Source organism: Chlorocebus sabaeus, chromosome 27 (assembly GCF_047675955.1).
Source record: "Chlorocebus sabaeus isolate Y175 chromosome 27, mChlSab1.0.hap1, whole genome shotgun sequence".
In the NCBI taxonomy this organism is placed as follows: Eukaryota; Metazoa; Chordata; class Mammalia; order Primates; family Cercopithecidae; genus Chlorocebus; species Chlorocebus sabaeus.
Window position 1 is genome coordinate 7,769,026 of NC_132930.1, and position 20,189 is coordinate 7,789,214.

Below are 20,189 nucleotides of genomic sequence, written 5' to 3' on the forward strand. Positions count from 1 at the left end.
CAGATAGAATGAAGGTACAGGTGTTGGGTAAATACAGCCATTCCAAATGGTAGAAATTGGCCAAAACAAAGGGGATACAGGCTCCATGCAAGTTCAAAATTCAATAGGGCAGTTATTAAACTTTAAAGTTCCAAAATGATCTCCTTTGACTCCATGTTTCACATCCAGATCATGCTGATGCAAGAGGTGGGCTCCCATGGCCTTGGGCAGCTCCACCCATGTGGCTTTGTACAATACAGCCTCCCTCCCAGGTGCTTTCTTAAGCTGGTGTTGAGTGTTTCCAGGTGCAGGTTGTAAGCTGTAGGTGGATCTATCATTCTAGGGATTGGCGGATGGTGGCTGTCTTCTCACAGCTCCACTAGGCAGTGCCCCAGTGGGGACTCTCTGTGGGGGCTCCCATCCCACATTTCTCTTCCACACTACCCTAGCAGAGGTTCTCCATGAGGGCTCTGCACCTGCATCAAACTTCTGCCTGGAAATCCAGGCATTTTCATACATCCTCTGAAATCTAGGTAGAGATTCCCAAACCTCAATTCTTGATGTCTGTGCACCTGCAGGCCCAACACCACTTGTAAGCCACCATGGCTTGGGGCTTTCATCCTCTGAAGCAATGGTCTGAGTTATACATTGGCCCCTTTTAACCTCATAGGAGCTGAAGCAGCTGGGATGCAGGGCACAATGTCCTGAGGCTGTATAGAGAAGGGGGCCCTGTGCCCAGCCCACAAAACCATTTTTCCCTCCTAGGTTTCTGCACCTGTGATGAGACAGGCTGCCATGAAGGTTTCTGACATGCCCTGGTGATATTTTCCCCATTGCCTTGGTGATTAACATTCAGACTTTTGGTTACTTACGCAAATTTCCACAGAAGTCTTGAATTTCTCCCCAGAAAATGGGGAGAAATTCAATTTCTATAACTTCATCAGTCTGCAAATTTTCCACACTTTCATGCTCCACTTCCTCTTGAATGCTTTGCCACTTAGAAATTTCTTCTGCCAGACAACCTAAATCTAAATCATTTATCCTTAATTCAAAGTTTCACAGATCTCTAGAGTACAGGCAAAATGCTGCCAGTCTCTTTGCTAAAGCATAACAAGAGTCACCTTTGCTCCAGTTCCCAAGAAGTTTCTCATTTCCATCTGAGATCCCCTTATCCTGGACTTCGTCGTCCATATCACTATCAGCATTTTGGTCAAAACCGTTCAACAAGTCTCTAAGAAGTTCCAAACTTTCCTACATCTTCCTGTCTTCTTCTGAGCCCTCCAAAGTGTTCCAACCTGTTCCTGTCACTCAGTTCCAAAGTTGCTTCCACATTTGGGTATCTCTACAGCGGCGCCCACTCCTGGTACCAATTTATTGTATTAGTTCATCTTGCACTGCTGCGAAGAAATACCTGAGACTGGGTAATTTATAAAGAAAACCAGGCTTAATTGACTCACAGTTCTGCATGTCTGGAGAGGCCTCAGGAAACTTACAATCAAGGTGGAAGACACCTCTTCACAGGGCAGCAGGACAGAGAATGAGTGCCAAGTGAAGAGGGAAGCCCCTTATAAAACCATCACATGTTATTAGAACTCACTCACTGTCACAAGACACTATGGGGGAAACTGTTCCCATGCTTTAATTATCTACATGTGGTCCCACCCTTGACACATGGGGATTATTACAATTCAAGGTGCAATTTAGGTGGGGACATAGAGCCAAACCATATCACTAATGATTTAAAATTTTTCCTCATTAAAGTGATGAGATTTATATTTCATATCACTAGGATCAGCACTTTAGTTTCCCAATGTCCCAATACTCTTTATAAGATAATAAGGGCAAAGTATAGAAAATGTTGCAATCACTGCACATACATAAATATATAATGGTGTTGTCATTGCTGAAACTAAACTATTGACAAATGAACAGAACTCCAAACCTGGCATATGAAAATTGTTCAGGGCTATCATTTAAATATGAAGTAAAAAACTCCCTGTACACATGAGCTGTGCTAGTTTATGTGCAATGAGCATTGACTTCCTCCCATGGTTGTTTTACTTCCATAAAGGGTGCAAGTTCACATACATCTTTGAACATTTCCAAATATACTGAAAGCAAATCACAATGCGTCAGTATAAAAAATGAAGCATGAATTCCACCAGATTGTCTTCAGGTCCTTTTCAATACTAAGTCTTTGTAATTCTATGCGAACAAATACGATTTTAAATAAACATGCAGTGGTTCCTTCCCAACCTACAAACTGCTCTCCTTCAATGCATCTTACACATTTATGCCGGATAATCTCCTCAAATCCCCGTGACTCTTGTTTAAATACCCATTTTTTGAATATTTTTATCAAAACAAGACACTGGATAATGAAAGGAGCTCTGATAACTATACCTGGACAATTGACAATCATTAAATCTCAATTATCCAGGGAAAACCAAGATATATATTCACCCTATCTTTGTTTGCTCTTGTTACTGGCTCACTTTTTGAATCCTCACTAAGAATTCAAAACAGCTTTTCAACTTTATCTCCCATCATTTTCCCACATAAACCCTTTGCTACAAGTAAACTAATCCCCTCACTGGCTCTTAAACATACCTTATGTTTCTGCTAAAAGACTAACTTCCCCATTTTTAGTGTAAGTTGTATCATATGTAATACAAGTGTTATATCCCAGGTACTATTCTAATCTATATACATGTGTTAATGAATTTAATCCCCACACTAACCACATGAATTAGTTATAATTACTAGCATCAATTTACATATGCGGTAACTAGATTTTGCCCAACATTTCACAGCTACTAGGTGTACATGATCTAGAAGTTTGAGCCTAGGGATTTTTTTCCCCCATAGTCACTGTTGTAAATCACTAACATACTGTTTAATTCAACTCCAATCTGCTGCTTGGAAACCTACTTGCCCTTCTGTCGCCAGAAAATCTCAAAATCCTCTGATATCAGAGAATATATATTTTCTGCTACTTATTTTCCTGTTCACCTATACTATCTTGCAATCTTTCATATTGCAGTGTATTTCCCCCTCTTTTATTCTTATTCTTCATTTGATATGTTTGTGTCTTATCTCTATTGAATTCTTGACAGCAGAAGTTGTATGTTCATTAGTATTGATTTATTGTTTGATTTTATACAGTTTTGCTGCTATTGCTTTCTTGATTATATGTATTAGAGGCATATTTGGAAACCTAGTCAACTTCTTTCAAAATATGTTCATGCTTCAGTTGCTTTGGAATGGCCTAAAATTAGATTGGATTTTCCTTTTTTGTAATATACCAGCTTAGCCATCCATTGCATATCAGAATGTATTCATTCATTTAGTCCACAAGTATTTATGGAACATTTATGATGTAGCCAAGTACTATGCTAGGCACTCAGAATATGAAAATAAAAAATACAGTCCCTCTCAGACATGTGGGAAGGCTGGGTAGTAAACAGATTTCTGTGTTAGAGTTACAGTATGTTGTAATAAGGACTTTTGTAGAACTATAATATGGGTGTTACAAGAGCTATAGAGGCACTTAACACTAAGAGGAGAACCATGGAAGCTTCCAGCAAAGAGTCACATCTGGAGTAAGTCTAAAAGATTAAACTAACCAAGAGAAAAAAAGTGGCAGCATTTCAAGAATCAAAATCAGCATGCACTCCCCTTCCAGAAAGAATCAGACAATATAAAACAGCAAAGTACAGTTAGGATATCTGTATTGGTATATGTGTGCTATAAGGGAGAGTACATCTAGGGATAAGACCGGAGGAGTCAGAATGGAAAATCAAGGACAGTTTATATGCCACGTGGGTCAGCTGCATCTTTTGTTCCACCTCACACCCTCCAGGCCTCATGCTGAATTCCAGCCACAGCCTCAATAAACAGTTTTATGTGCAGTTTATACTAATAGAAACTTGCTGAGAGCTTATGACCTGAATCATTTATTTTCTATCCTGTGCTTTTTCTAACTCCTCCATGGGGCATTCATGGAAGCACACTCAGCATATGTAGCCCAGGAGTATAAGTGGGTATAGATCTCTTGAGGCAGCTCTTTAGAGAAATGAGGGGAAGTCCATAAATGCAGCTCCCTGTTATTGCTGGGTGGTGTAGATTCTGAAAGTCATTCCAAATATTCCTCAGAAGGACCCGGAGGGATCCAGGATCAAACCTGATACACCAGATTAAGAAGTTTGATTTTATATATAAATGCTACAGAGAAACAATTTATTCTTTAGTTTGGTTCATAGCAGTAATCAATACACATTTTGATATGGTTAGGTTTTGTGTCCTCACCCAAATCTCATCTTGAATTGTAATCCCCAGCTGTTGAGGGAGGAACCTGATGGGTGGTGATTGGATCTTGGGGGTGGTTTCCCCCATGCCGTTCTGGTTATAGTGAGTTCTCATGAGATCTGATGATTTTAAGTGTTTGGCAAGTTCTTCCTTCCCACTCTTCTCTCTCCTGCCACCATGTAAGATGCACTTGCTTCTCCTTCTGCCATGATTGTAAATTTCCTGAGGCCTCCCCAGCCATGTGGAACTATGAGTCAATTAAACCTCTTTCTTTTATAAATTACCCAGTCTCAGGGACTATCTTTATAGCAGTGTGAGAACAGACTAATACATATCTGTATTGGCTTTTCCTCCTTCCCTCTTGAAAACGCTTTCATCCCTCCCTCCTTCCCTACACAAGTCTTTATTTACACGTGGCTTTTGAGGGGACTCAGACTAATACACCGGATTAAGAAGTTTGATTTCATATATAAATGCGACAGAGAAACATGGTTTGTTTTTTAGCAGGGGAGTAACATGATCAGAGTTATAATTGGATGATGAACAGATTAGCTGAGGGCAAGACTGGAGGCTGGAAAAGAAAATAGGAAGAGTTTCTTCATATTTCATACTGCAACATAGACATAAAGTTACTAACCAGGAGGTAAATGGATTTTTTAATGAGAAAATAACAATAATCATCCTAAAAATTGGCTAACCAGATGGCACTTTCTGATTGCATTTTAGAAAAAGGAAAATGTGCAGGGACGAGCTCTGGCTCCAGGATAAATTATTAACTATGTAGAGTTTGTTTTGTGTTTTGTTTTGTGTTTTCTGTTTGTTTTGCTCCTTTTTCTTTTTTGCTATTGTCTTTAGAAACTTTCTAGTATCCTCACTTCCAGAGATGTGAGGGTAAACTAACTTCGGGGTGTGGTGGAGCCCTAATTTGTAGTCTTTGCTAATTTTTTATGACATATAAAACTGCCGCCATGGCCCATTCCAAACTGTCAAGGGTTTAATAACTCATTTTCTGTATGATAGACAAACCTGACAGCAATAATTTAAGCATTCCTTAAGAATGACCCTGTATGGCAGATGCACCTGCAGCAATAACTTAAGAAACGAGGGTTGCCACGTAGAGGTTACTGGGGAAAGGGTGCTAAGTGAAGATGCTATATAAATCATTTGCTTTTTACAAGCAGTTGCGATTCTCCTGTTCATCTTGCAGCCACTGGGGCATCCCTGCATGTAAGTCGTCAGTAAACCCTGTGTCTTGTTTACTGGCTCTGGATCTCTTCGTAGGCTTCTTGAACCTGGTGCCACCTCCACTGGACTCAGTAGGGTTTGGGCACAACACTTGCCAAATTTCTTCATATTTAACACTCCTCTCTTCAGCACACCACTGCTAATTCCCACAGGAAAGGGCCCTGGCTACTTAGAATCCCTGGCAACCAATATTCTCCTTTCTCATTTCTATCAAAATGTGTCTGCCTTTCATTGCTTGTATTCATGTGGTGTGTTCAGACATCCCAGTATCCTAAACTGTGATCCTTCTCCACTCACCGCCATTCCTTCTTGTCTCCAGATAATCTAATTTTATGTTAACACCATGTAGTAGATGTTTTGATGTGCATCCCTCATCCCTCTTCAGGTTTTAGAAACCATTTATAAATAGGCATAAAAGATTGCTGGTTTTCAGTAAAACTAACATATAGAAGGACTTTGCAACAGCTGCAGGCTAAAATACAAGAAAATCTGAAGCTTACTGCATACAATTCTGCAAATCCCATGTCACTAAAGTTATCTGTGGTAAAGAAGGTCACCGTGTGAAGTCTCTGGCCAGCTTCAACCGAAAAGTCACAACACCAACTCCTAGGGTTCTGGATCAAGCTCAGGCAAGATGCAGGAGATAGCTACACAGTATTTAAAAGCAGCAAAGCAGCTTCTGGCATGACCTTGGCCCTGGTAGAAACTCAGCATCTACCCTACCAGATCACTAGAACTACCTGTCAGTACCATAACATGTATACTGTCATACTCACAAGGTCAGGCAGGTAGAGCAGCAATTCAGTGTGAAATAAAGGTGGTTTATCTAAGCTCAGGCTCAAGCAGGTTCAGAGAGCTCAAGTGAGCAACACAAACAGGAAGAAACACTGGTCCTGCCAGGCATCATGACATGCAGGCCTGCCACCCACTAGAGCGTTAGAGCAGCATCTCGAAGGTGTGGCTGATGCATCAGTCTGGAAGATGACCCCCCTGTGGGAAGGCAGCATCACTCTTCAGGATGCCACTTATACCTAAACCAATGGTTATTAGGTGGTGCTACATTGTCAATGGTTAGAATTCATGGATCCAGGAACCAATGGGAAGCTGTAGGAGCCCATTCACCATTACTCCCAATCACCCACCTGAAGGATTGTGATTTTCCCTGCAACGTTAGGCATTCATAGTCCAAGTCCTTGATCCCAGAAGGGAGCTCTTCCCCCAAGCAATGCAGTAAGAGTTCCACTAAACTTAAAGCAATAGTTGACATCTAGTCACTTTGGGATCACGATGATAGTACTCTAGGTAGCCTAAAAAGCAGTTACAATATCGGCAAGGTTAATTGACCCTGATTGTCATGAGGAAGTAGAACTGCTGCTACATATAAGGAGCAGGGAGAAATATGTTTGTTTGGCACTCAGGGCCTCTCTTGGTATTCATAGGTCTAGCCGTGAGTCAGCAACTACAGCAGCTACTTCCTGAGAAGGGCATAATGCTCAGAACTCAGACTCTACAGGGACCCAAAATATGGGGCAACCATGTGAGCCACTTAATTGAGTAGAAGTGCTAGCTAAGAGGAGAGGTGTCTAAAATGGATAGTGGAAGATTATCAGCTATCATTTCAAAACCAACAGCAGTGTGGGAACTGTAATTTATCCCACTAGCTCTCCCATTAACTGTGACAAGGCTGTGCTTGGATGCAATAAACTTAATGGCAGGAAGCAGATAAATCTGAACAGTGCAAGAGGTGAACTGCAGTGAATGTTCCCAGACCGCTTCGTAATGCTGGCTGACGCACCCCTCAGCTACTGAAATATTGGCTGCTAAAAGCTCACAGCCAGTGGTCAAAGACAGGTGAGGCCAAATCCGTGCTACAATTTGTATTCCAGACCATCTCCAGCGTCCGGGCTGGTACTGGTACTGGCTTCTAGCCAAGATGACTACCTTGTTTTGCTTTCTTCCCTGCCTAACCTGCTTCCTTCACTCTCTTTCTTCTGAGATCCTCCCTTAATAAATCACGTTTTACAAGAATCCAATTTCAGGTTCTGCTTCTAAGGAACTCAATTTAACACAAAGGAGATCTCTCGAGTGTGGAAATAGGGAAAATAATAAAAAGAATTTCAGGTGGCAGATCAAAATGAAAGCCAAAATATTTGGAGACAAATGTTTTTTCATTGTCCTTTAAATTATTTTGGTTTGTTGTCAGTTTATCTCATGTAAAATGCATTAATATTCACCTTGTAAATTTGCCATGAGGATTAAAGAAACAGTATTGTAAGAGAGGCACTTGAGATAATTTCCATCACATGTAGGCATTCAATGAAGGGTTGCTTGTATTGCTAATACTACTAGTATCCTTTTAAATAGTTCAAAAATAAAAATAAGCTTGCTGGTGACCAGTAAAATCAGGAAAGCTGGAGTTGCATGGCTGAAAGGCTTGCTGAGAGCGGGTCTGCCCTGCTCTGCATGCAGAGAGCTTTTCTAACATTATTCTCCTCAGATGTGAAATGAGTTCCAGCTCACTAACTGTGGAGCCCCTGAGGTGACTGGCATCCCAGGCGAAGAGTAAAGGAAAGAGCTGTGGGAATGACTGCTGTGGCTCTGTAGTCGTTGTGTTTTATACTTTATTTTGCTTTTGATGTAATGGAGCAAGCAGGAGAGAAAAATAAAGCCAAGTGCATTGTGTTGGGAAGTTTCTTTCTGTTTTAGATTGCCCAGCTTGGGGGAAATATGGAGCAGATCTTTTAAAAATTGCACAGCATCCTACTATACAGAGAATAAATGACTACTATAGATAACGACAGGTAAAATAGATAAGTAATATACTGACACTTTTACTGCTGTTAATGAAAAACTGTTCACCAGTCCTATTGTCTTTTGAAGTTTCCAAAGTTGTTGTGTTAGAACAATTAAACCCAACAGGTGAAAAGCTGTGGACTTGAGAAAATATGGATTTCAAAAAATAGAAAGATTAAAATCCTCGAGGACAGGCAGAGAAAATGCACACAGTTTATGAAATAAGATTACTGTAAAATGCTTTTGTCATTCAAGAAGCATGACCCAATGTGAGCCAAATTACATACAACTAAAATTAACATCATAGCAAAGTTCCTGGATAATTTTGTGGCAGGCACTCTTGCTTGTTTGTTCACTAGCTATTTCCAACCCCATCCTCCCATGCTATCTTCTACCAAACAAGCAATGCCAGATACATTCCTGCCCTCTTACGATGACAAGGAATGGTCACATGAAACGTAAGACACTAAATATAAGAGAATGCATCGGTAATTTTCTGGAATTTTCTTTCCCTTTCTGATAAAAGAGTCATGCCTATAAGGAATGTTTTCTTTTGCCACACTCCCTTTCAGTTTTGACACTGGTCTGGCTGTAAGCTATGGCATCCATTTTGAAGCCTTGAGAGGACATCAACCAACAAGCCAAGAATGGCCAAGCAGAATAACAGGAAACGTCCGGGTCCTTTATCATATATAAAGCCATGAAAAGACTTCAGTAACAGCCTCTTTTGAATGTCCTAAATGATGGAATACATGTCTGCACATTTTCAGCCATGTCTAGCAGTCCACCGTGTGGCTCATAGCAGAAGATATTCCATAGAGATACAAATTATTCCTTGCATTGGCGTGAAAGGTATTAAAAATCAATCCAGGCTATTACTAAAGAAGAGATTGATTCTGTTTTTACACAGAAGGCGAAAGCAAGGCTTTCAGGATGACAGGTGTTACCAAGGAATACTCAGACACAAGGCATGTGGGTGGTTGGCTGAGTTCACAGGTATAGAGCCAACTGCAGCAGAGCCAGGCTGGCAAACATTTGGCCAAGTAGACACGGTAGTTAATATTAGGGGATCCAAGGCAAAGACCTAGGTAGGGGCCAAAGCCAAGACAGGATCTCCAAGAGAGGAACTGGCCTCAAGACAACAGGTTTGTGTGGCAGGGGTGGAGCCAAGTTTGGAGGCGGCAGCTGAGATTTTTCAAAGTGAAGTGATTTCTGCCAAAAAATCTTGTGGTACCAAGGTGCCTTTTACAGAGTGGCCCAGGACTTCCCACGCAGCCTTATTTTAAAAAATGTTATCTGACAGGAACAGAATATCTGTAAAATTTATAGAATTGGGTCAGATATCCCATCTCTGTTACCTAATAAGCTTTTGAGTTCTTGCCATATGTTACAGTAACTATGTGTTTGTGTATCTCATAAGCAAGAATTAGATTCTCTGAGGACAGAAATTATGCTTTATTCATCTTTGCGCTCTCATTGACTAGCAGAATACTTAGTAGTACTTGATTCACAATTTGTTTGAGGAAGGACAATAAAAATAGCAGTATTTATTGAGTACTTATAAGGTACCAGGCATCGAGAAACATGTTTTATACACAATAACTCATTTATTTCATAGAAATAGTCACAACCGTTATCCCCATTTGACCAATAAAGAAACTAGGATTTATAGAAGTTAAGAACATTTTCCCACATTACACAACTAGGAAAAGTTAGACTGCATCTGAAACCAGGTCATCTCCCTCCAGAGAATAGTGCTCTTCTGTATAAATGGAAGGAAAGCAAGCACAGTAATTATTTAAGACACTACTGGGGAATAAGGTATTTTTCTCTTCTTTCTCTCACAAAGAAAAGGTGGGCTTTGATTTCTAGAACTTAGTTCTTCTCTTGCTCCTAAGAATAATTGTTAGAAGAATGTTTTCAAGAGGCTAGACATAAAGGCAATGAAGGTAAGTAGTCCCAAGAGCTGGAAAGAGCAAAAGTTGGGCATCTTATGTGAAGGGCTTTGGGTGCTGCCTGCAGCATCAGTGTAGCACGTGGACTGAAGGAGCAGCAATGTAGATGGACACCAGGATCCATGGACCAAAATCATCTCTAGACATTCTGGCCCCTTGTGAACCCATGTATCTTGCTGATCACAATGTATGGGGAAAGAATCCTGAGTGATGACTAGTACAGAACTCCCTGTCCATTCCTACATGGAGCATCCAAGAGCCACTTTTAATCTGCTTTAGAAACATCAAGGTGAATGATGTTCCCTGAAGTAGTTGGTTGCATATCACATTTAAGCCTCCAGCAGAAAGGAGGGAAGGAGAGAGCAAAAGACTCTTATGCAGGATGGGCAGGCAGCTACTTAATGTCCAACATAGGCTTTGGGTCTGCTTCAGTTCTCATAAGCTCTCAGCACCAACGCCTTTTGGGAGGGGCGTGTACAATTTCATCTCCAGAAATTCTTCATGGAAATATAAAAAATATTCCCTGAAAAAAATCAGCTTGTAACTGAGTAGCTGAAGCAGGAAACATTGGCCTTGGAAAATGCTGAAGTAAGCACAAATTTGGGGGAAAGAAAAGAAAAACGGGAAGGGGCATTTATAAATGTATGGAAAGGGAAATTCCATAATTAGAGGAAGAACCCTGAAAGTTGTGATTAAGAAAATCTACAAAGCTGTGGCCCAAATTTTTATTATTTGGTTTTCTGTGTAGTTAGAAAGAGGCAGCATCCTTAGTAAGGATTATTGGTTTATTTGTGTTATTTTGTAGTCGATTTTTTAATATTATTTTAAATAAAACATTGTATAACTGTATTATAAGGCCTGCTATTTAAAGCACCAGGCACTGAGAAAGGCAAATCTTCAGTCTTCAGGCTCCAGTTGTAGCCTCTGGGTTTCACATGAAGCCTCCTGAGTTCTAGAAGTCCAGAGCTGGATTACTGATTCAATTGATTCAATAACACTTATGCTCTGACAACAAGCTACACGCTTCTCTGAGATCATAGTTATTTCCATCAGACCATAGGAATTAAGATGACCCCTTGGGTACAAATGACTCCTTTTCTGAGCAAAGTTTCTGGCACTACAGGAATAATGTATTAGAGTCACTCTTTATTTTTCTTCAACTTTTATTTTAAGTTCAGGGGTACATGTGCAGGATGTGCAGGTTTGCTACATAGGTAAATATGTGCCATGGTGGTTTGCTGCATAGATCATCCCTTCACCTAGGTGTTAAGCCCAGTACAAGATTCTGTTAAGCCACAGAATCTTGGGACATTGGAGGGCAACCCTTCTGCCAGATGCTCCACAAGAATTGTGCATTTGACAGATGTCAAAGGAAGGTACACATGAGAGGGCATGTGAACCTGGCTCCTCACCAAAGGTGAGAACAGTTGCACTCACAAATAAGAACAGTTGCACTGTGGCATGGGTTAGTTCTGGGACCCTCATGAGCAGAGTTACCTAGTAGCCTCTCCCTGCTGACCCTGCTCTAAACCTTCCCCTCAATCTCTAGGCCCCGCACATGTTCCTGAAGTCACAGACCATCCAGCTCTTGTCCCCTTTTAAACTAAGATGACCCTCGTTAGTCTCCACCCATTTGGTACTCTAAGTTTCTCTATCCTCTTTCCACTGACCTGTAATAACAATTCCCCAGAGCCTTCTCTTCTGACAAAATCTATCTCTAGCAAATCAACACCTTTGGGTTTCACTACTTTACCCTCTTTTGGACTAGTCAAGCTTACACAGAGTTTTCATATAAAAAGGATCTTAAATTTCATATAATTAATTACATAAAAAATACAAAAGAAGCAACTAATTATTTCACAGCCTAACTTTGTTATTTAAGAATCAAAAAATAAGCAATACTCCTAGTATTTACTTTATTTGCTATGTAAAAGGGTCTATTACTTCACTCCTGATGCAATGTTCTAAGGCATAATTTATCAGCAATTAAATGAGATAATGAATTATTAGAAAAATAAAATTGAGCAAAGAGTTCTCAAATCTTAGTTGAGTAGATTTGTGCACATAAATAAAATATCCTTAGCTGAAAATTTCTGCACGACATCTTATTCTGTTTATAATTTTGTAAATCCCTTCCAGGTGATAATTATTCAAGGACTGATACATTTATACACTGTGTCAGTTTATATAGACTATTAAATGTTTATATTACTTTTATACAAAATTTAAAACACTGGGTCTCAGAGAAAGTATCAGCATGGGCAATAGCTGCCAGCGCGAGCAAGCCACCAAAAGAATGTTTGCCTTGCTCAGCTGTTAAATTGCGTTTTTAAGTTTTAGAAACATCAGGTGCTAATTCCCTAATTATGTGGTAATCGTGGGCCACCCATAAGCGTTCATTAAGCAATTTCAAGTCATATTGCAGAATCTGTGACTTTGCTCAGCAGGTTGTTCTAAAGCCAGAATTCAGACAGATTCTTAGGATCAAGCTCAGGCAATTAACAAAGTTCCACAAATTAAAATATCATGATAGAAGGATTCTGATGAACCAGGGAAAAAATGTGATTTTTCCAACATAGATATTAATTGAACTAACTTTAGAAGGAAAGTTTTCACATGATGAGTAGAACTTGGATAAGTCAGTGCTCATGGTCAGAGTCACTGTTATTCACTTCTAGAGACTTGTAGGATCAAGATAAGAGTCATTATACAGATGAGCCTTCAGTTGTCCTTGAGACAAAGCTCAACTAGAAAGAAAGCAAGAGCTAGCTAAAGAAAAAGATCCAAAATAAAATGCTGGTCAATAACAGAAAGACTAAAAGGAGAAAAATATAAGCATTGGCCTAAAGAATGCGTAGAGGCTGGTAGGCCAACAAGAAAGCAGAAAGAGAATTTTCTGGGGATGAAAACAAAATCTTTTGTATCTGAGTTCCTCCAGGAATTGCTTTACACAATCATTCACAACACACTGCTGGATAGTCCATGAAGGCAGGAATTGGGTGTTAGTCCTCACATTATCTGACATATTTTTTGTTTCATGGTAGATATGCAATAAATAGTAATTAATGAATGATTGAAAATGATCAAAAGAAAGAATGGAATGAAGTAAGCCAACAACACTTCACCATGCAAACTCTAGTCCTGTCCAATATGGGAAATCTCCAAATCCAGAAGAGACGGAGAAGAGGGAAATAACCACTAAGAGGGTCCACTTAATTCATTAACTCAAGGAAAGAGCATTTATTGAAGTCCTACTCAGTATGTGTGCTAATACCACAAGCAAGGAGAGTCAAGGATGATATGTGCAAGATGGTACAACAGGACTCTAAATTCTATCTGCTTAAAATTCTTCAATTGCACATAAATATTAGTAGTTCCAACTCATTTTTGCTGCTTTTTCTTTTGTGCTTTTTACATAAGTCACTTAATCTGTTAGTGTAGTTTCTCACATCATTTGGATTGTATCAAAAATCCTAGAGCTTCTTTACCTACTTAGTAATATCTAAAAAGATAATATTTCCATTAATACATGATAGTCTTGACAGAACACTACATAAGAATTTCTCGGGATACATGACATTTTAAATCCTATAAATTAATGTTTCTGACACAGAGAAAAAGCTCAGATTATAATTGATAATTAATTGATTAATAGTAATATACCTCACAGGGTTGCTGTGAGGAATAAATATCAATGCACATAAATAATGTCAACAGTGTCTAATATTCAATAGGTACTTAATGCTAATTATTTTTCCAGAGTGGTCCAAATGAACCACTGGGACTAAGGAGTCATCAAGAATATCACCTGGTTTTTACTGAACTATTATTCTATTATCAGAGTTTGATTCAGTGAACCAGAGATGGATAATGAATACTGCTAGTAAGGTCTGTAAACACTACCCATCCTGAGATAGTGAACCACTGTAAGCACCAATATACTTGAGGTAAACAAGTCATCATCTTCCAGTGTCAATCCTTGCAGTCTCATGACACTTTAATCAAATGATGTTATAGAAATGATATAAACCTTTTTAAAATACAAGTCAAAGCTGAATTGCAGCTATTTAACTCTGCATAAAAAAACCTTTTCTAGATGAAGATCAAATGTTCGATAAACGATAAATTGTAAAACCTACTAACCAAATGTTGAAAATTCAAAAGGCCAGATTATATAATAATAGGATATGTTTAGTCTTATTACATAATATATTTAGTCTTCATGTTTGTTGAAGACTAAATATATTATGACATTTCAAAACTTAAAGTTGGGAGTTTTTGCATACAGTATAACACTTTTGAAAACTGTGAACGCCAAAACAGCAAAAGGCAGAGTTATTGCATTACTAGCTTTGGACCAGAGACTGGATTTCTCTGACACTTAGTTATCTAAAAACAGACATAATAATAATAATTTTTTTTTTTGCTCACTTTACAAATTTTGGGGTACAATTAATTAAAATAATATATGTGACATGCCTGTGTAAAATGCAAAATAACATTTTATTTCTCATTACTGAAAAATTTTGGAAAAATTATTTACTTTCTTTAAAGCTTAGCCATTGTTACTTCACGCTAAACAAAATCACCGTAGAGCTCATACCTCTCAGTACCCAGTTGACATCATTAGATTTGAGATATACTTTGTTCTCAGCAGCAAAATATTTCCAAAATCTCTCAGAATGAGTCCTCAGGTTTTGCCACAAACATACCATTTTCATTTCATTTATCTTGAAATATTAGAATGCTTATAAATACAATCATACTAACCAGAAATATGCATGTACATGCATAGATGGGGGTTTTATGTTTAATTTGAGTTCTTAGAAAGGAAATGCCAAATTATAGTATGTGCTGTAATTATTTTCCTTCTTTGCACCTATTTATCTCTAAAACAGTAATTTTAAATTTGGAGAAGGAAAAGGAATTAAAATTATGGAACTTACAGTAGAATATTCTAACATGTATACTCACACAGTTTGAGGACAAGGTCAAGAAAAAAATCGCTGTCTGAAATGTAATCTCATAAGAATAAATTAGCAAAAATAAGCAGCGTTAATTATGTGCATCATTGACCCACTCTAAGAGAATTTGGAAATATTTTGCTGCTAAGAGCAAAGTATATCTCAAATCTAATCATGTCAACTTTGTACTGAGAGGTATGAGCTATATGGTGATTTTGCAATTTGTTTAGCACTAAGAAACAATGGCTAATTTTTAAAGAAAGTAAACATTTTTAAAAATTTTCCAGTAATGAGGAATAAACTTATGTATCTAGATAGAGATATTCTAAGAGCAGAATTTCTTAGAGAGTATTAAAAAGAGAACAACTACATCAGAGTGTATTGGTAAGATTTCTGGACCTGTTCTCAAATGAACTGATAAATTTGAATATTCATGGGCAACATGGCTGTCGGGATAACCTTTATTCATCTTTGGCTCAGAAAAATCTTTTTGGTAATCTAACGTGATCAAAAGAATGAATAAGAAATCATTGCATATCTCATTCATTTTCTTTATTAAATATTGAAGAGAGAAGGAATGCTAATATTTTTATTTACCCTTAGGAACTGGATGAATTTCCCTTTTACACTCTAGGTCAATGATTCTCAAACTTCAGTGTATGTAAGAATAACCTAAAGAATTTCTAGTAAATGCCTATTTCCAAGCCACAGTCATGCCTAGATTCTAGGTTTTCAGATTTCCGAATTGGCCTCTCTCGAGCTCTGTATTCTTGTTATCTCTGGGAAAGTTGGCAAATTCAGCCACCTGGAACTGAAGCACTATAATCTAGAACAGCTAGAGACATTTTGCTTCACCATTAACCACCCTCTGCAACGCCCACCTGAGCAGCCAGGTGGCCTGCTTTTTGCCTCCTGGTTCATCACTACCTTCAACAACCTTGATTAATATTGCACTTCCTCAAATACCCAGAATTATATAAGGTAAACTAATTGACAAAAATAAAATGGAAATTCATTCTGATTTTTCTTTAACAGACAACTTTCTAAGTAAGTGCTGCTACCAAGTAAAAATATTTCAAGGCAACATTGCAATGACTTTTTCTGTGCGGCTGAAATTTTTGCAGGACATACGCTAATGTTTTATGAGACAAGGATAAAAGAGTGGGAAACTAATACAGAGGAGGCAAGGGATTGACAGGGTCTTTGAAATATTTTATTTATATTTAGGGCTTTCTTTCACATTTAAGGTTAAGTGCTTTAAGGTTTTAAAACTTAAAACAAAAAGAAAAGCCTCACCGTTTCTTCAATCACAGTTCCTTGCTTCAATAAGATTGGCTGTGCATTGAAACCTTAATCAAATATCCAAGATACCGACTGCTCACTTTTTCCTCCCTGAGGGAGATTACTAAGTTACATCCAGTCAAGTTTACTGCTTACTTTGCAAGGGATATCGAAAATATATAGGGGGAAAAGTCATATCTGGCAGAGGGCATAGGAGTAACTGAATAATAACCTCTGCTTCTAGTCCCTGGGTCTTCTCTGTGGGATACCTATGGGAATTACATACACTCTCATCCTAAGACATAAGACTAAGATGTAAATTACCCCAAATGACATAAATATCCCTTAAAAAATGTGGCAAGCATCCAAATCAGATCTCTACATATTGTTGAGTGGGGTGTATTGCACAACTTTAAGGGGTGCCATTCATGCAGACAATGGGCAATGGAGCTCCTTGGGCAATAATGCACTGGCAGCCCTGATCCAAGTGTAGTTGCTCCTTTAACTTATGTTTTGTCGTGGAGATACCAGAGGACATTCACACAATGAAGATGCTGCTGATGACAATGAAACTAAAGATAATGACCAAAATTTGTGAATACCTACAATAGGCTGATGACTTTGCCAACATTTTAAAGAAAGGACCAGATTGGTGGGCAGTTGGGAGGGACAGATCTGATTAAGTACCAAAGACCCTGAAGGACCTCTGCTAATAATCTTTATTGCTCTTTATTGCTCTCAAACAGAGAATACATGGAATGGGGCTAAATTATTAGAAAAAGGCAGTTGTATTGCTTTTTCTCAAAATGGGGCTATGGAACTATGCATAGAAAAATATACAAGTAAATATTGTAAACTAATCTAGTGTTAACATTTTGATTTTGGGATTTTTTCTACTTTTTTTGTGAGTTTAAAGCACTGTCAGCATAAACACATAAGGGGAAGAAAGTTTTTCTCTTTTAGGTTTTAAAGACTTAAGATATTTACTCATAAACAATAAATTGGGGGGGAGATTTGAATAAACAGATGCAAAACAAAGTACTAAAATTTTAGTTTTGTAAACAACCCTCCAAATCATCAGGCAATTCAAATGATGACAAACTAAGTTAATCATAATGAACGCAAACATTTTAAAACTTAATTTGTTGCAAAAAATCTTGGTCTACTCCTTAGAAATAATAATTTCTGCATTTGGTGAAACTCAGTGGCCACTAAGATTATCATAACCTAATAATCACATCTCTAGAAACTGATACTAGATTGTTTCCAACCTAGTAGAACATAATCATCAGTTTCTGATTTTCAGTCTCCAACCTCACCCCAATATGTAAAATTCTTTACCAGTAAGTGCCGTATATTAAAAGAACCTTTGCTCTCCACTGCTTTTATCCTTTAACTAAAACTAATTTTTTAAATCCTCCCGATGTGATATTTTCAAATACTTTCTTTGAAATAAAAAATATTTAAGTACTTTCACTAAAATCCTCTCTCTTCACCACTCACACATTCTTATATAATATAGAGACATTGAATCATCACGAGATCATTTTATTTAAAAATTGAGAATTATATAAAAAAGAATTAAAATGAAAAACATTGACTACCTTAATGATAGCAATCATGAATTCCATTCCTGACATAATGACATCCGTTTTTAACATAAAACAAATCACTTTACCAAAGCTTTCAAAAACTTGTTAACATTAGATCATTGTCAAAAGCCCCAATACCTGAATAATATATTTCTATATTACTCTGCAGAATCTATCACATTTAAAGGCTAATTATTAACTATAAAATCTGAATCTCAGTTTGTACATTTATAGAGGAGTAATTTTTCCAAGCATCATCCTAGAATTTTTAGGGGCAACTTAATAGAGAAATTGATATTGGATGAAGCCTGCAACCTCCTCAGGAATGCGAGGAAGTTTATTGCTGCACAACATTCCAGTTGAGCCCAACCTTGTTGAATGCATGCACTCAGCCTTTTCTGGTGTTAATATCTACACGAGTAACGATAAATGCTACACTGGTATTTCAAGGATAATAAACCAGAAGTTAACTTTTAATCTTTGCTCAAATGTGTTGAACAGCATCGTTTTTCTTTTTCCTTAGCAAAGAACTAGACATATTATTTTAGTCATCACACACTGGAAGAAAAGACCACGTACGTGTTAGAAATTTGGCCTTGAGAAGTTAGTCTATTTCCCCAAGCATGATGATCCTATTTTTAATTGACAGCTGTTAGCACAGTATCTTAGGTGGAAGAGTGTCTCTTGAAGTATGTAGGAGTTGCAAATAAGAGAGGATTGCTTTAGCTGGAGAAATGAGAGGTGTTTAGATGGTGAATTAGGAACAAAGAGCAGGAGAAGGAAACAGCAATGACTTACCTGTAATACTTTGGTCAAATTGTTAAATAGAGCCTGGCCAGCACTCACTTTGTATTTGACGCCTCTGACTGTGCCATTTTTGCTTAAAATGTTGACTCTTCTTGTACCAAAACCCTTCTCACTGGCAGCCCTTGCTAACACAAGCAAGCTATCCTGGTCATTCTCATTCTCATCACCTTCTGATTCTATGTGCCCATTCTGCTGCCCATCAGAATCACTTAATCCATCTATCCCACAGATACTGGCACATTCAGAATCCAGAGAGCCTGACGGTTGCCCATCTTCATACACTTCCTTCAGAACTCGCCCACTGTGAGAGGACGCGATCCGAAACCGGACTTTCCGTGGTCTGTCACTTTCTGGCTTCATCTCCCTTTTCAGCATGGTCACCTCCACCCACATGAACAGCTTATGGCATTCTGGATCCGTTGTTATTGCACTAGTCCACTTGCAAGATGGCAATATCAGAGCCAATTCTAGTGGTGGCAGCACTCCTGTGAAACTAACATAGAAAGGAAAGAAGATTCCCGAGGACTTACAGTGCGTCTCTGCTATTAATAATGTATGTGTGTGTGTGTGCTACGGTTACCTTTAAACTAAAACCTGCAAAATGATCCCAGACTTTAAATATTAAATAGCCATGGTGGACTCTTTAACAGGACAAGTGCAAGAAAGTGACATGCAGAGAATCCGAAAACATGTATGGGGCAAGAAAATGAAAGACTTGAACTTTGAAGCCAATGGTGGGCATTGAAAAGGACCTGAGCAGTGGACATGTCTCTACTATTCATTGTCCAAACCAGAGGTCAGAGGTAAAATGTGGAACCAAGTTTGTAGGATAAGAGAAGTCACAGTTTTCTCACAGCACTTATTCCTTCTTTCACTCACACTGCATCATCTTTCAAAAGGGCAGTGAACATGCTGCATGCCTGCACAGAGCTATCTATATTACTTCTTATTAAATCATCAATTAGATTTCATCTACATTGCATAAGATGAATATCCAACTTACATCTATCTTCAAGTAGTTTTACATCTATCTTCATGTTCAAACTTGGTAATAAAAGTGCTATTTTTTAGCTTTTTTGAAAAGACAGAACTTTTGCTTTGTTGCTTTCCCCCTTCTGCTAGTAGAAAACGTTGTTCTCTTTGACAGAGGAAAGGTTTGAGAAAGAAAACATATGCAACAGTGAGGGAAGAATGGAAAAACCCTCCAAGCTAGCCAGATCAGCCAAAGCAATCCAGGTTATCAGCATTGATAAATATTATATCCA

General features: G+C 38.3%; 1 protein-coding gene across 1 annotated transcript in view; it reads right to left on the bottom strand.

Annotated features, from left to right (window-relative positions):
- Window positions 1–19,869, bottom strand: part of GRXCR1 (glutaredoxin and cysteine rich domain containing 1) — a 141,308-nt gene extending 121,439 nt beyond the window's left edge. Inside the window, exon 1 of the mRNA XM_008017513.3 lies at window positions 18,916–19,869. Within this exon, the coding sequence (XP_008015704.1) occupies window positions 18,916–19,317 (402 nt within the window). The 5' untranslated portion in view covers window positions 19,318–19,869. The remainder of the gene's footprint in view (window positions 1–18,915) is intronic.
- Window positions 19,870–20,189: the final 320 nt, after the last annotated feature.